At 41.6% G+C, this 12,274-nt stretch overlaps 1 protein-coding gene across 1 annotated transcript in view; it reads right to left on the bottom strand.

The window, feature by feature from the left end:
* KREMEN1 (kringle containing transmembrane protein 1) overlaps positions 1-12,274 on the bottom strand; it is a 151,697-nt gene that overhangs the window by 52,618 nt on the left and 86,805 nt on the right. Inside the window, exon 3 of the mRNA XM_075178549.1 lies at positions 10,798-10,889. Within this exon, the coding sequence (XP_075034650.1) occupies positions 10,798-10,889 (92 nt within the window). The remainder of the gene's footprint in view (positions 1-10,797; positions 10,890-12,274) is intronic.

The raw sequence follows: 12,274 nt of genomic DNA, 5'->3' as shown, positions 1-12,274 counted from the left end.
AAATTGTTGCTGAATGAAAGAATGCTTTATATAAATAATAAAGCATTAGGCATTTATAATCTTCTGTTGAAGAAGGATTGTGGTAGTATTTGTACTTTTGGCCGCTCAATTTATCAATAAAATGTCACCGTAGAATGTCAGAGATGCTTAGCTCTCCAGCGATACTGACTGCAGCTTTAACAAGAGTCTTGGTGCTCGCCAGGTCAGCACAAGGCTCGCACATGTGCTCTGAAACTGGAAACCTGGACTGAATAAAGTTATTGAAAAGAAAATGTAAAAGACAAAATAAAAAATGAAACTTCATTTAAAAAAAAAAGTAAAATGCTTTATTTTAATTATAAAGAATTTCTTCCATTGCTGATACCTGGCAATAGGAGGACAAGTGCTGTTCTGTCCTAGTTAAATAGGCACCCAGCAAAGGCTGCCGCTGGTAAAAATAGATTGCATAGATTGAAAGAAAATAAAACAGTGAATATGGCAGGTGCAAAATTCGGGGTGCCCTTTCATTTAGTACTTAGTAACACCTCCTTTGGCAGACATCACAGCTCCCAATGGTTTATTGTAGTGACCTAAGAGTCTCTCTACTCTTGCCTTACACTGCTCAGCCAATCACAGACAGGAGACCGCTCCTGATTGGCTGCCCAGCGATTAAGTAGCTGGGCTCACCAGAGCTTAATTGATTGAGCATTGAGTGCTCCTCGGGAGCATTCCATTGGGTCCATAAGGTTTATTTTTATTTCCTGAATGGATTACCTTCTTCCCATTGGATTGTGTTGGACCAAGAAAGGAAAAACATTTTGGCAATTATTTAATACGAATTGTAATATTTGCTTATAAATAATGAGGAAAATACTAAATAGTCATTAGTGTATTAATGCAGCAATATTAATATATAATTTCATAATGGGCTACTGCTCTTTATTTTCTTGCATGGTCACAACTCAGGGGAGGGCTGGCAATTTTTAGCCTGGGGGGCAAGACTTGAGTATAACAGCCTATTAGGAACATTTTAAAGGAAAAAAAAAGGCAGGTGGCCCAGTGACCCAGTCATCTATGGGACTGTCCCAGGGAGCAGATGCCCACCTGTCCCCCAGCCCAGCCTGCCACTACTTTTTTACTACTATTTATTTTATTACAGTGGCACTACTCTTTATTTGAATTATTACAGGGGTAACACTTGTAGTGTCCAAGTATGCACTGGCACCGAGGTGCATGCTGGCACTTGTAGTGCTACAAGTGCCAGCACGCAAGCACATTCATGTTTTGCCAGTGCATGCTGGCACTTATACTGCGTCAAAAGGTTCCACTATAATTTTACAGTATTAGCTTACCAGCCAGGGGTAGCAGGGGTAGTCAGGAAGGGCCAAGTGCTACACAGCATAGGGCTGGTACTCCAGATGTGGGGGCAAGGTTATTTTTTCGGGTCTCCCTTGGGCATACTTGACAACTTTTACTCTTCGGCTTCAGGGAGATCCCAGGGGAGGTGGGCGTGCGGGGCAAGGATTGACAAATAGCATCATTTTCGTCCCGCCCCCTAAGCAATTATCACAATTTTGGGCAATTACAACAGGGGGGTGGAGCTAAGATGACACAATATTTGCATCATTAAGCCCTGCCCCTGCCACTTGTCTATTGTGGGGGCGAGAACTGGGAGCTTGCCCTGCTCTCCCGGGAGGTCTCCCAGAAATGCGGAAGTCTCCCAGTAGGCAACTATGCGCTAAAGAAAAGCAGCTAATGAATCTCTAGAGACTGAAGTGTCTTTTACATTTCTGTCTCCATTACTGAAGTCATATTGTCTTACCTGTCAGTCTTTGATTAAATCTTGGTTTCCATGAAAATGGCCACGTCCATAGGCATCAATACATTCACATAGGACACAATTTCTGAATTGTGTCATCATGCCACAGATGGCAAAGCCAACCATGTCTTGTACTGGCTCAGCATCAGGGAGAATGCCAGACTCTTCAGGGAGTGAAAGCATTCACCCCTATGTCAGGGAGTCTCCCTGACATTCAGGGAGAGTTGGCAAGTATGCCCTAGGGGACTGATCCATAAGCAGGGCTTCTACAGAATGTATGGCAGGTTTCTTTCCTTATTTACTTTCTTTTTAGTTATGACAACATAAGGTTTGAGTAATCTGGTCTGTCAGAACCACGTCCTTTTTTTGGCTAATAAACGGCCATGCAGTATGGCAAACTGGTGCTTAATACATAGGATGGATTGTATACCTTCCATGTCTAGAAATCAACATTATGGTTGAAATTAGGGATGTGCACCGGCGACTTTTGAGGTCTCGTGTTTTGTGTTTTGGATCCGGATTTTCGTTATTTTTGGGGTTCGGATTTGTCTCGCAAAAAACACTTGACGAAAGGTCTCGGTTCGGATTTAAGGTTTTGGATTCGGATTTTTTTGGAAAAAAACATAAAAAGTTTAAAAATCAAGTTTTTGGGCTTATTTTCACTCCTAGGCTATTATTAACCTCAATAACATTCAATAACAAGCATTTCCACTAATTTACAGTGTATTCTGAACACCTCACAATATAGTTATTAGTCCAAAACGTTGCAACAAGGTATCTTTCTGGACTGCGTAGAGGAGTGGGTCACCACAATATATATTAAAAACCCTGAACTTTTATGAATCGCACCAATAAATGTACCTGGACTGCGTAGAGGAGTGGGTCACCACAATATATTAAAAACCCTGAACTTTTATGATTCGCACCAATAAATGTACCTGGACTGCGTAGAGGAGTGGGTCACCACAATATCTTAAAAACCCTGAACTTTTATGAATCGCACCAATAAATGTACCTGGACTGCGTATAGGAGTGGGTCACCACAAGATATATTAAAAACCCTGAACTTTTATGAATCGCACCAATAAATGTACCTGGACTGCCTAGAGGAGTGGGCACTGGGCACCACAATAAAATATATAAAAAACCTTCAACAGGTCTGCATTACACTACACATACGGCTGCTCCTCCATCCTCTCCATCATATACATGTTGGAGTTTTAGCGTGTGACAACCTCTTGTTTTTGATAATGTCAGTGCATTTTGAATATTTTTCAATTTGCCCCACACCACTGAATGTACTTTATCTATGATACGCATCTATCTATCTTGACTGCGTAGTGTGGTGGCCCCGGTACACAATTTGGTACCGAGGCCACAATATAATTAAAAAACCCTCCACGTGTCAGAATTCCACCAAAAAAGGGTATGGACTGCGTAGTGTGGTGGCCCCGGTACACAATTTGGTACCGGGGCCACAATACCTCCTCCAAACATGGTACAGACAATTCGTCATTGAGATCCCATCAAGTATGTTAAAGACAGACAGGGTCGAAGTGTTATTCGTTGACTTTGTAAACCCAAAAAACTGTCCCTGTTGCACATAGTCGTGCAATGAAGACTGACTTTTTCATTTAAAGGCACGATCTTTCAAGTGTAGTGTTTGTAAGTCTAAGTCATATTATACTTTTGGTAAAATTGGTTTATTTTGTTCCTCTTTATGGTAACTACTAATAGAATTAAAGTATTAAATAGAAGCGGCAGTTCCTCTTTATGGTAATTAGTAATAGAATTAAAGTATTAAATAGAATTAAAGTATGAAATAGAATTAAAGTATTAAATAGATTTAAAGTATGAAATAGAATTAAAGTATGAAATAGAGTGGTATAGAGTTGTAGTGTGGTATAGATAGAGTGGTCCACACAATATAATAATAAAACCCTCAACTGGTCTGAATTCCACCAAACAAGTATCTGGACTGCGTAGTGTGGTGGCCCCGGTACACAATTTGGTCCCGAGGCCACAATATAATTAAAAAATTGGGCATCAACTGTCACCGTTGTTTAATATCTGATACACCTAAATATGGACTGCACAGTGGAGTGGCCCCGGTAGTAAATTTGGTGCCGGGGCCACAATACCTCCTCCAACTTCCAAGTGTAGTGTTTATAAAGACAGACAGCTTCGAAGTGTTATATTAGTTGACTTTCTTAACCCTAAAATTGTCCCTGTTGCAAATATTCGTGCAATGGACAGTTACTTTTTTATTGAAAGACTCAAGCTTTCAAGTGTAGTGTTTATAAAATATAAACAACAATACAGTAGTTTTAGAGCACGTCAATACCTCTTGTTTTAAATTATGACACGGCATTTTACTTTTGGTTTAATTTCTTGTATTTTTTTAAATTTGGTTTTACTTTTTGAACATGGCAAACGACTGTTGATTGGTCATATAATGCAAAAAAAAAAGGTCCAAGATGGAATTGTCCTTGGGCCCTCACACCCACCCTTATGTTGTTGAAATAGGACATGCACACTTTAACAAACCAATCATTTCAGCGACAGGGCCTACCAAACAACTTTGGCTGAAATGATTGGTTTGTTTGGGCCCCCACACCAAAAAAGCTATTCATCTCTCCCTGTACAGACTAAACAGGCTCTACTGAGGCAAGATGTCGTCCTCATCCTCAACCTCTGATTCCTCTCCCCCTACAGTGTGTACTTCCTCCTCATCACACATTATCAATTCGTCCCCGCTGGACTCCACAACCACAGGTCCCTCTGTAGTATCTGGAGGGCAGTGCTGTACTTCATTGAGGAATTGATTATTCATTTTTATAAACATCATTTTTTCAACGTTCTGAGGAAGCAACCTCCTTCGCCGCTCACTGACCAGGTTCCCCGCTGCACTAAAAACTCTTTCCGAGTACACACTGGAAGGGGGACAACTCAGGTAAAATAGAGCCAGTTTGTACAGGGGCTTCCAAACTGCCTTTTTTTCCTGCCAGTAACAATATGGACTGTCTGACATGTCTACTTGGATGGTGTCAGCAAAGTAATCATCCACAATTTTTTCTATTGTGACAGCATCCAATGCAGCGACAGTAGACATGTCTGCAATGGTTGGCAGGTCCTTCAGTCCGGACCAGATGTTATCAGCAGTGCCTCTTTTGGGAAAACTGAGCTTTTTCCTCGCAGCCATAGATGTGGAAGAAAATGAGGGTGGAGCTGTTGGCATGTCACGGTCCTCTTCAGAGGACAATCTCCTGACCAGCAGGTCTTTGCACCGCTGTAGACTTGTGTCCGCCGGAAACAGAGACACAACATACGCTTTAAACCGAGGATCGAGCACGGTGGCCAGAATGTATTCCTCTGACTTTAAAAGAGTGACCACCCTCGGATCCTGGCAAAGCGTATGAAGGGCTACATCCACAAGAGCTACATGCTTGGTGTAATCGCAATGGCTTACCAGCTCCTCCCTCACTTTCTCCAGCTGCTTCTGCAACAGCCTGATCAGGGGAATGACCTGACTCAAGCTGGCAGTGTCGGAACTGACTTCTCGTGTGGCAAGTTCAAATGGCTGCAGAACCTTGCACAACACGGAAATCAGTCTCCACTGCGCTTGACTGAGGCGCATCCCCACTCCTTTGCCTATGTCGTAGGTGGCTGTGTAGGCCTGAATGGCCTTTTGCTGCTCCTCCATCCTCTGCAGCATATAGAGGGTGGAGTTCCAGCGCGTCACAACCTCTTGTTTGAGGTGATGGCAGGGCAGGTTCATGCTTTTTTGATGTGCCTCTAGTCTGCGGTAGGCACTGGCTGAATGCCGAAAGTGTCCAGCAATTTTGCGCGCCACCGCAAGCATCTCCTGCACACCCCTGTCACTCTTGAGGTAATGCTGCACCACCAAATTAATGGTGTGGGCAAAACATGGGACGTGCTGGAAATTGCCCATATTTAATGCCCGCACAATGTTACTGGCATTGTCTGACACCACAAATCCCCATGAGAGTCTAAGTGGGGTAAGCCACTGGGAGATAATTTCCCTCATTTTCTCTAATATGTTGTCAGTGTTGTGCCTCTTATTAAAGCCTGTAATACACAATGTTGCCTGCCTTTGCACGAGCCGCCATTTTGTAGTTGCTGCTACTGATGCAGCTGTTGCTGTTGCTGCGGAAGGGGATGCATCTACCCAGTGGGCTGTCACAGTCATATAGTCCTTCGTTTGCCCAGAACCACTTGTCCACATGTCCGTGGTTAAGTGGACAGTGGGTACAACCGCATTTTTTAGAGCACTGAGGACACTTGATCGTACTTCTCTGTACATTTTTGGTATCGCCTGCCTAGTGAAGTGGAATCTCGACGGGATTTGGTACCGGGGACACAATACCTCCATCAACCCTCTAAATCCCACTCCACTGATGGCGGACACCGGGCGCACGTCTAACACCAACATTGCAGTTACAGCCGCAGTTATACGCTTTGCAATAGGGTGACTACTATCGTATTTTGTGGTCATGGCAAACGACTGTTGGACGGTCAATTGTTTTGTGAAAGACTTAGCGGTCTTACGACTTCCCCTCTGGGAAGATGACCGACTAACAGCAGCAACAGCAGCAGTGGCAGTAGTAGGCGTACCGCTGCAGGATTCCTCGGATGAATCCCGTATTGAGGAGGACTCAGTCTGGCTGCTGACTTGGGCTGCAGGACTGAATCTGATGGAGATTGTGGAGGAAGTTGACGAGGAGGGTGTTGCTGGTGTGTATCCAACTGGACCACGGGATTTAGGTGTCCCTGTACCGATGAGGGTCCTAGCCCCAGTTCCTGAACTAACCACTGAACTATGAAGGTTATTCAGGTGACGTATAAGGGAGGATGTTCCTAGGTGGGCAAGATCCTTACCCCTGCTTATTTGAGCTTTACATAAGCTACATATGGCCATACATTGGTTGTCTGGATTTGGATAAAAATAACTCCAGACCGAAGAGGTGCATTTTTTGGTCTTCTGACCAGGCATGGCGATGGGCTTTTTCATCCCATGGACATCAGCTGTTTCCCCCCCTGGTGCCTCATTTACAATAACCACATCACCATCCTCATCATCAAGTTCCTCCACAGCGCCAGCTACATCATCAATAGCCTCCTCCCGAGCCACCTCTTCCCGTACAGTGATGGGAAGGTCAGGCTTGACAACCACCAACATCCTTGGACTCGCCTTGTGGATTTGTGATAATTTCTCTTTAGAAGGCAGAGTTGTTTGCTGTTTTGTTGCTGACAGCATAACTCTCTTCAATTTTTTGTAGGGGGGGGGAGGAGGAGGAGGGGTAAGATCCGTGGGTGAAGCTGAACCACTAGTCATGAACACGGGCCAGGGCCTAAGCCGTTCCTTGCCACTCCGTGTCGTAAATGGCATATTGGCAACTTTACGTTTCTCCTCAGATGATTTTAAGTTTCTCTTTTTGCTACTTTTTCTTAACTTGGGCTTTTTGGATTTTACATGCCCGGTACTACGAGATTGGGCATCGGGCTTGGAAGACGACGTTGATGGCATTTCATCGTCTATGTCATGACTAGTGGCAGCAGCTTCAGCATTAGGAGGAAGTGGGTCTTGATCTTTCCCTACTTTATCCTCCAAATTTTTGGTCTCCATTATATGTAGCACAAGATACTGCAGAATGTGTGAACTTGGTAATATTGCAGTACCAATGGACTTATACTGCTGTATTGGTTTTGCAAATTTGGTTATAATTATTATATATTTTTTTTTTTTTACATTTTTTATTTTTTTTTACTTTTTTTTTATTTTTTAAAAACTTGGGAATAATGGGGAAATAACTATGCCCTTAGAAGCACAGAGCACAGGACACAGCACCACTGGACTGAACAGGACACAGCACTGGACCCAGCAGCACCACTGACCTCAGAAGGACAGAGCACAGCACACAGCACCACTGGACTGATACTGCAGAACACAGCACAGCACAGCACAGCACAGCACAGCACAGCACAGCACAGAACTAAACAGCACAGCACGAGATCTACCAGGACAGAGGACCACCTAACACACCCTCCCTCTACCCTGATCAATGCCCGAGTGAAGATGGCGGCGACTAGCGGGGAATTTATAGGATCCGAGTATCGCGAGATCCGACAACGGGATTATGAGTCAGAGCCTCAGTTTCAGATTTGAATTTGGCGCCAATACCCGGATCTGTCTCGGATCCGACTCGGATCGGCAACGTTCGGGTGGGCTCGGATTTCATAAATCCGAGTGCGCTCATCCCTAGTTGAAATAATGCAGTTATTCAGTAATGTGCTATTAGTCCTTGAGTAAATTGCACAGATTACAAACCACACATCAAATCACAGGAAACCCCACAGTTTGGTAAAACCGCACTTACAAATACCCCTGTTCTTTAAGGTGTTGAAAGTCCTTCTATCCCTATACTGCCATTACATTTGCAATCATATAAGTACTCTATATGAAAGAAAAGTGGCTTGAGAATGAAATATTAGCGGCTTTATAAAAGTGTCAGCTATGTAAGAATAATTTAACCCCTTGAATTGCTGCAAAAAATTTGCAGCATACCTGTGATCAAAGCTTTGCTATGGGGGTGAATTGCTTAGGACACCTGCTGCATTTTTTGGTAACTGATCAGTCCTGTCTGGAATATAAAATCTGCACTGTAGCCTCATAATGAATACAAAGTAGGAAGAGTTGTACATACTGCTGCAGGCTACAATTTGGCAGATGTACACAGCTTTAGAAAAAGGGGCTAATCACTGCTAGCCAGCCATCAATATAATAACCTTCAGTAAAAAAGTGTTCACTGTTATAAAACCAGAGGCATAAATCCTTCTGTTTCTGAGGAAATTCATTTCAAATGACATATCCTCTTCTGTTCTGTGTGAGGGAGTGTTTAATAATTCCTCATCCCACCCTATCACCATCACAGATTAAATAAGGTTGAGAGAGGTCAGAGATTTGGCTCAGAACACTCTTGATGAATCCACAGTGACAACAAAACTGCAGTATCCAAATGCTTCAAACCCATCAATTTTAGAAGTCTGTTTAAATGTTTAAAATCATTCTACAAGAAGCATACATATCAACTTGTAAATCAGACTCCATTATTGTCATGATGAGCCGTTGGTGGTGCTAACCTCAGTCAAGCTTGTCTCAAGAGGAGTGGGTGATAGTGAAGCACTGTTTTTTTCTGTGTAGCAGTCCTCATTATGTTGAATGTATTTTGTGTACATGGATTTGTCTTTTCTTGAAACCTCAATAAAATATGCAACAATTTCAAAGTCATCCAAGGAGTTATACTTTTCCCTTCATTGCAAGGATTGCATGAGACATTGGGCATTTCCACACACACAGGCAGTTGTGCTATGGTATGGTGCATAGTGTTCTCTCAAGTAAGCTTTGAGTGATAAGAGCTACAGCAGATTAATTGGGGGCCTATTCACAACATCTATCATGTACCCAATCCTTACTCTAAAATCCACATATGGAAGAAACTGGCCATTAACAGTCCCATTAGCCAATATTACAATGCTCATAGGGGAAAGGCAGTTCTATATAAACACACACATAGGGGTATATTTACTAAACTGCGCAGTTGAAAAAGGGGAGATGTTCCCTATAGCAACCAATCAGATTCTAGCTGTCATTTTGTAGAATGTACTAAACAAATGACAGCTAGAATCTGATTGGTTACTATAGACAACATATCTACTTTTTCAAACCCGCAGTTTAGTAAATCTAGCGCATAGGCTCTTATCAGATTTCAGTACCATCATTGAAAACCTTATTAAATCACCATAAGCATTTCAAACATCCACAGACCAGCTAGGTATTGCTGTCCTGAACATCTCAGGTATTGCTGTATAGCTGTCCCCATACAAGCACTGCCGAAACGATGATATGAGTGTTTGTACTGCCTATGATCATTTAATAAAGTAATCGATCATTTTCTTGAAGTTAGATGGGAGTCTATGTGAGTGTAAATATACAGGACATTCTGGAGAATGGGTGGATCCTGTAACTGCGGACCACTAGCACAGAGTATCTATACTAATATGAACAGGGCCAGCACCCCCATTAGACAAACTACCATTAGAATTAGGCACAATGCCACCCAGTCTATTGTACTAATAATAGGATCCCGTCTCAATAAAAATCCACTTCAATTGCTATAAAAAAAGAACTGACTTTTTTTTTTTTAAAAAAAAACTTTAATAACTTTTAATTAACTTCTGTAAACTTTAACACCTGCTGTCCTTTTGGTCACCACTAACTAATAATCACAGCTGGGCTGTTGCTTTAATTGTATGTTTCCACACACTTACGAAATTAAGATAAAACCTTGTTTCCCCTTAATAAAAGTCAATGAGACATCATATTGTGAAAACACAGTGTTTTTCTTAATGGAACGGTACAACTTGTTAGTTGGAAAAACAGCGATAATGGTTTGGGCCAAAGGAGCTGCTATTACTATATGTAAGTGAAACCGCTAAGCTAACCAACCAGTAATAGTGGTTTCAATAATTAAACTACTGTTTGTTGTCTGAATTGTGCAGCAGCCTGCAGAAAATTGTGCCAGGTCATTTGACGGTATTTATTTTTGCACACAGTAATGGTTTCGAGTGTAACATACCAGAATATAGCAGAACATGGCTAACGTGTGGGCAATACACGTGTGTGAAAAAACTGTAAAGTTGAGCTCCAATATAAAGTGCTGAGATTATTAAAAACATTTCCCTGACATACTACTTCTACCACTGCTGAAAGTTCTCACTATATATTCCCAGCATGCTCCTGGCTTTGCAAACCACAGAAAATAACAATGATGTAATAGATCTGAAAACATTTCAAATGTTCTATATACGATGAGTATTTAGCAAAACACTTGTACTACACATAAAATAAATGACCAAGCAGAAAATTTCCAAATCTCAAACAAAAGAGAGGATTATGAGGAAGATCCCTCCAGTCTTACTTCTGCAGGTTGGAATGTCACAGTATTTCCAGTACACGCCATCCTCGTGCTCGGCTATGTAACACCAGGGACTGACGTCACCATCTGGGTTCCTGGCAAAGCAAGAAGGCAGAGTTAAGTGAATTAGTACAGTTCAGAGAATAAAGTGAGCACACTACAGATGCCACTAAACATAGAACACAAGCAACATTTTCTCTTCATTATCTGAGAGACATTTGTAATCATGGAAGAATCATTTATTTAGCATTTTACTGTTGTTTAAGTGCCTACGGTCTTTGTTTTTTCTATGTACTCAGTGATGACTGTGTTTAAGCAACATTAAATTATGTGGTGCTAGAACCAACCAATTGTCAGAGAATTAGCACAAGAAAAAAAGCCAACTGCACTGGATGCATAGACAGCAACAGAGTATTTGGAATACATGCCTCAATTAGAAAGGAAATTAATACATCCATATTCTTTCTTATGCAGGTACAACCAGTATCAAGTTATGCAGGGCTCACCAGTAAATCCACTTACAAAGGCCTGGTCCAAGGTTGAATACAATCACAATAATTTAAAATATGGACATATCTGCTTCATGATTGTGTGATCTTAGAGGGCAATCAAGTCATGTTTCTTTGCATCAAACATACTGAGGTTTAGGATCAGCCCATAACATAAGCCTGCACCAAATGACCTGTTTGGAACCCTATTCAGGTATGTTACATGGGGCCTTAAACTGCTGATACCAAATCTATGTTCATGGACTGAGGACTTTTACACATTACTGTATATTTATAAATGGTACAAGATGCAGTATATAGTAGCAAATATTACACATTTTCATAATATATCATCTTGTATATTAGATATACACAACATTCAAAGCAGGATAATACATTTCTTTGTGTTTATTTTACAGCTAGGCGTTACTGTTTCAAGTTTCTGAACATATGAAAACATTAAAGCAACACTCACAGGTAGTTCACGGGGCTCTGTGGTTTATCTCACAGTCACAGGTCTGAACAGTGCTGTGTGATGCAGAGGAGGGGGGCGTGAGTGGAAGGACCAATCAGAAACTGTAATCTGCAGAGATTAAGGCTTCTGATTGGCCCTACTGCTCACGCTCCCGTACACAGTTATTTAAGAGGGGTGGACAGAAATATCTCCAGTGGCAATCTGTTCACCTTTAACAGACATCAGTAGGAAACCATTTTTTAAGATGACCTATCCAGGGAGAAGGAAACTTGAATGATAATAGCAAACAATTACTTTGTAATAAGACATATATTATTCTTATGTATATAGAATTCTACAAGAGGAAATGTGATAACTAGCGCATCAAGGCAATTCAGAATTACCTTCACAAATTATAAGGCTGAAATTAAATGAAACTATAAATGGGCAGCATTTAGTCATTAAGGCCGATATGTTAATAATTATCCATGGAACAAATATGCAATTGACTCTTTCCTGAAGATTATATTTTCTCTTA

The sequence above is a fragment of the Mixophyes fleayi genome, chromosome 1, assembly GCF_038048845.1.
Source record: "Mixophyes fleayi isolate aMixFle1 chromosome 1, aMixFle1.hap1, whole genome shotgun sequence".
Classification (NCBI taxonomy): Eukaryota; Metazoa; Chordata; class Amphibia; order Anura; family Limnodynastidae; genus Mixophyes; species Mixophyes fleayi.
The sequence above is the reverse complement of the archived record's forward strand: the minus strand, read 5'-3'. Positions and strand labels throughout refer to the sequence as shown.